This window comes from Emys orbicularis, chromosome 20 (genome assembly GCF_028017835.1).
Source record: "Emys orbicularis isolate rEmyOrb1 chromosome 20, rEmyOrb1.hap1, whole genome shotgun sequence".
Lineage (NCBI taxonomy): Eukaryota > Metazoa > Chordata > Testudines > Emydidae > Emys > Emys orbicularis.
This window is the reverse complement of record NC_088702.1, coordinates 21,619,423-21,623,874: the sequence shown is the minus strand read 5'-3', so window position 1 is coordinate 21,623,874 and position 4,452 is coordinate 21,619,423. Positions and strand designations below refer to the sequence as shown.

Genomic DNA, 4,452 nt, shown 5'->3' with positions numbered 1-4,452 from the left:
GTTTTGAATTCCAGCCCCCATCTGCACACACCTCGTTCGCTGGGGCAGGTGCAGCCGGGCTGAAGGAAGGACAGAGTCGCTGGGGCAGGGGGGCTGCGCTGTCGCTGTGAGGTGAGGAGAGGGGTGGACGTACCGTGAGATCCAGCGCTGAGCTCGGTAGGCTGTGGCAGTAGCAGCGCATGGAGCCTTCTTGCCACGGGGAATATCGGCTGTCTGATGGCGTTGGGACCAGGGTCTGCAGGGCTCACTGAGGAGTAAATGACAGCAGCAGAATGAAGGTTGCATTGTGGGGCTGGGGTGTATTTTTAACTCATCATGTCCCGCTTGTCAGAGGTTAATGTTTAGCCACTCTCCACGTTCTGGAAGGGCACCTCCAGGCCACCTTAACGCTGCACCTACAAAATTTTGGGGCAGTCCATTTTCTTGGCTTTTTTTAAAAAGATTATTTTCCATCACCCCCATGGCCCACAGCCCAGCTCACCCCCTCTTTGCCTCCCATCTCTCTGCCTGCCCAGCACACCTGGGCCTGGAGGGGCAGGCATTGTCAGGGCTGAGGACCAGGGAGGAGGATGCAGGGACTGACATGGAGTCAGCGAGGGCACTTTTGGAAGGGGGCACAGAGATGGGGGCACGTGGAGACATGGGGCTTTGGAGGGGCAAAGCTGAACCCTCCTCCTGTATCTCCTACTGCGCAGCTCTGACCTGAAGCAGCCGAATCGGGGGGAATGGGCAGGAAGGGCGAGCCTGGAGGCCCTGCCCCATGGCTGGGCACCGCATGGGGAAGGTGGGGACTTGTGGGTCCCTGCGCCTGACCCGGGAGGTAGCAGAGGGGACACCAGTATGGGGAGGACTTGAGAGGATGGGGGGTGTCTGTGGGGGGAGGGTACAGATACCTCCATTTCCCTTCCCTCACACCCAGGTACATCACCCTTAGCCATTGGGTGGAGGTGCAGAGTCCCCTACCTCCAGTCTGGGAAGAGACTCTACACATCCGTCTGCAGCAGACGTGGCTCTGCGACGGGGCCAACAAACCCTGTTTCTGTCGAGGGTGAACCAGCAGCCTGCGGCTTAAGCTACCCCTGGGCTGGCTGTGAGGGTTGAGAAGGGGCGTTTCAAAGGGGGAGGCTCAGTAGCTGGCGGGTGGTGCAGGGAAATATGGCAAACAGGCTACGCTCGGGGTGACAAGGAGCCTGGCTTGGGTCAGGAGCTGGACAAGAACTACCAACTCTTGGAGGTGCTGGGTAAAGGGGAGAGCGTGCCAGCCCCACGGGAAGTACGGGACACGTATGATAAATAATAATACCTGGCTTTTCCATCATGCTTTTCCATCTGTAGGTCTAAAGCGCTTTTCATTATCCCCATTTTACAGATGGGGAAACTGAGTCCCAGTCTAGTGTTCTGTCCGCTACGTAACACTCTTTTTTACTCACTGCATGTTATAATACTGGGTGTCTTGTTCTGAGGGAGGAACAAGACTGAGACTGACACTTAATTTTGGGTGTGTTTTTTTTCCCCATAGGACGATGGAACAACTAAAAGTTATCTTCGGTAAGGTATTTACAAAACACAGAAATACACTTCCTGGTCTGTCTGAGCAGGAAACTGATGAGATCAAGGCTGCCATCGAAACAGGAGACCTCTCATTAGCAGCGTATGTGGTGCAGAGGTCTGACAATATGCTTAAAAAAACTGAGCTCAACATTGCGATCACAGGGGAGTCAGGAGCCGGGAAATCATCCTTCCTCAATGCCCTCCGGGGCCTGGGAGATGAGGATGAAGGATCCGCTGAGACCGGGGTGGTAGAGACAACCAAAGAACCAGAGCGGTACCAGCATTCCAAGTACCCCAATGTGATCTTCTGGGACCTGCCAGGCATCGGGACCCCAGATTTTAAGCCAGACACTTACCTGGAGCAGGTGACATTCAGTCGCTATGATTTCTTCATCATCCTCGCTTCGGAGCGGTTCAGGGCCAACCATGCCAAACTGGCCCAGGAGATCCGGAAGATGGGGAAGAAGTTTTACTTTGTGCGCTCCAAGGTGGACTTGGACCTCTACAACGAGAAATACAAAAAGAGCTTCAATGAGGAGAGAACCCTGGAGAAAATCAGAAATGACTGCGTCTACAACCTGTCCGGAGAAGGGATGAGCTCCCCACAGGTTTTCCTTGTCTCGAGCAGGGAATTTCAGAAATACGATTCTCCCAAACTGCAGAAAAAGTTGCTGAAGGAACTGGAAAGTCACAAGAAACATGTTTTTCTCCTGGCCCTGCCCAATCTTTCCCAACCAATCTTGGAAAAGAAGAAAAAGGCTTTGCAGAGGCAGATCTGGAAACAAGCCCTGAAGTCGTGCACCATCGCAGCTGTTCCTCTCCCGGCTCTCTCAGTGAAGTGCGACATTGGCATCCTGGTGGATAACATGAGACAGTATTGTGAGAGCTTTGGGCTGGATGACATTTCCCTCATTATACTCGCTAGCCAAGTTCGGAAGTCTGTCGCTGATCTGAAGTACGTGATCAAGTCCCCATTGGCCAAAGAGATATCGAAAGAAACGGCTGAGAAGTTGCTGGCACAAGCTACCGGGGAGGGTCTAATGGTAGTTAAACATTTTGTCAGCATGATACCGGTGGTTGGGACCATATTTGCTGCAGAGAGGTCTTTCACAGTGACTTACAAAATGCTGAACAGCTTTTTGGATGGTGTTGCTGAAGACGCCCAAAGAGTCCTGATCAAGGCATTGGAGACAGAAGAGAAAACAAGTGAATAACAGCAACAAAAGACTAGTAAACTGGATACATGCCTCTGGCAGATGGAGATTGGAGCCAACCAGAGGACAATGGCAGATTCTTCTGTACTCAAATCTAATGAAACAAAAGAAAAAATATTGAAAAAGATCTCCAGAGTTTGGCCTTTTAAAAACAAAGATGTATTTCCAATGCTGGGGAATAGGCAAAAATAAGTACAGTCCGCTGGCCCCACAATTTTTTTTAAGCCCCCAGCTGGGAAAGTTGAGGAACAGCATCAGTGCAAATACCAGCTCAAAAAGTCCTGATCTATGTTAATTAAAAACATGGGTCAAGATTTTTAAAATATACTTCAACTTTCTCTGTGTAAATCAGTGGAGATTCCTGAGTGCAATGAAGCGATTGACACCAGCTGCGGATGTGGCCTATTGCATGCGGTGTAAACCAGTGCAGAGTCTGACCGTGACAAACCAGCAGAGCTGTAATAACAGTGCAAAACGTGATCAGAAAACAGTTGAAACCGGAACCAGCTCCTTCCAGCTTTTGTGCTTTCCCGGAGTCCTTTTCCCTTTGCCATTCAATGCTGGGTTAGACCAATTCCACCCAAAGCCTGTGAACACAATTAATTAAAAGGACACCATTAAAATTCGACTTCTGAGCAGTAAGACACCGACCTGAGACCTGTAACCTGCTCAGCTCCCATGGACTCAGCTCTCAACTCAACGCTGCTCTAAAGCAGGTCCCTGCGCCCCAGGGAAACAGACTCGGTTAGAAACCCGCAAGCACAGATCCCCAGGAATACACCTAGCTCCATTGATTCAATCCCATTAACCCGCTCTGGGGATCTGGCCTTCCAGGCACATCCGTTTAACGGGTCTCATAGCAGAGTTTAGCTAAAGATTCTTTTCTCTGTCTGCCGCCCTCACGCTAGAGGCTGTTATTACCCATAGACTCATAGACTCATAGACTTTAAGGTCAGAAGGGACCAATATGGTCATCTAGTCTGACCTCCCGCATGATGCAGGCCACAAAAGCTGACCCACCCACAACAGAATCTTCCAGCCTGCAACTAAGTTGTACCCTGAGCAGGGTTTGGAAGCATTTCACTGCTAAACCCATATCCGAGCTTAACAGTTAAATCGCTGATGTGAGAGTCTTCTCATAGCCTCGATCTGCAGTTTGAGCTGCTGCTGCTGTGTTTGATGTGCTGATTTGCTTGTTTGATGTGGGGTTTAGGTTGGCCCGGAGTCTGGGAATCACCCCACACCGCTCAGCGTCACCTGGGATTTGCAGATTGTAATCGCATTGTGTCAGGCTCTGATAACGAGTGGTTGCATGTCTTTGCTCTATGTATTCGCTGCTTGCGGTTTTGTCATCACTGCTGATTTTAGAGAAATACTTTTGTCTTTTAATAAACTCCCGGTCAGTTGGATCTGACACTTTGTGCATCTGATTTTTGTGGCTCTTAGGAAAACACGGAGTGAGGGGCATCAGCTGGACCCCAGCTTTGACTCCATCACCCCAGCAGATTTGGACTGGATAATTCCCATAGTTGTGAGCCAGCTGCGACTGGGCAGAATCTAGTCACTGTGTCTGGCTCTGGGACTCTAGGGTGCACCACCAGACTCAGACCTCTTCTCTTGAGACACCCTCGACCCCGAAATCAGAGTCTGAGCCCGCCTGAGTGCTCCAGTCACTTATACACATGCC

General features: G+C 50.7%; 1 protein-coding gene across 1 annotated transcript; it reads left to right on the top strand.

The window, feature by feature from the left end:
- The first annotated feature begins 1,523 nt into the window (after nt 1-1,523).
- Nucleotides 1,524-2,765, top strand: LOC135892467 (interferon-inducible GTPase 5-like). The gene has a single exon (XM_065420256.1). It carries the CDS (start codon nt 1,524-1,526, stop codon nt 2,763-2,765), a length of 1,242 nt encoding a protein of 413 aa, XP_065276328.1.
- Nucleotides 2,766-4,452: the final 1,687 nt, after the last annotated feature.

Excerpts from the sequence above, each read along its gene's own strand:
- LOC135892467 (XM_065420256.1), top strand. The coding sequence starts at position 1,524 with ATGGAACAACTAAAAGTTATCTTCGGTAAGGTATTTACAAAACACAGA.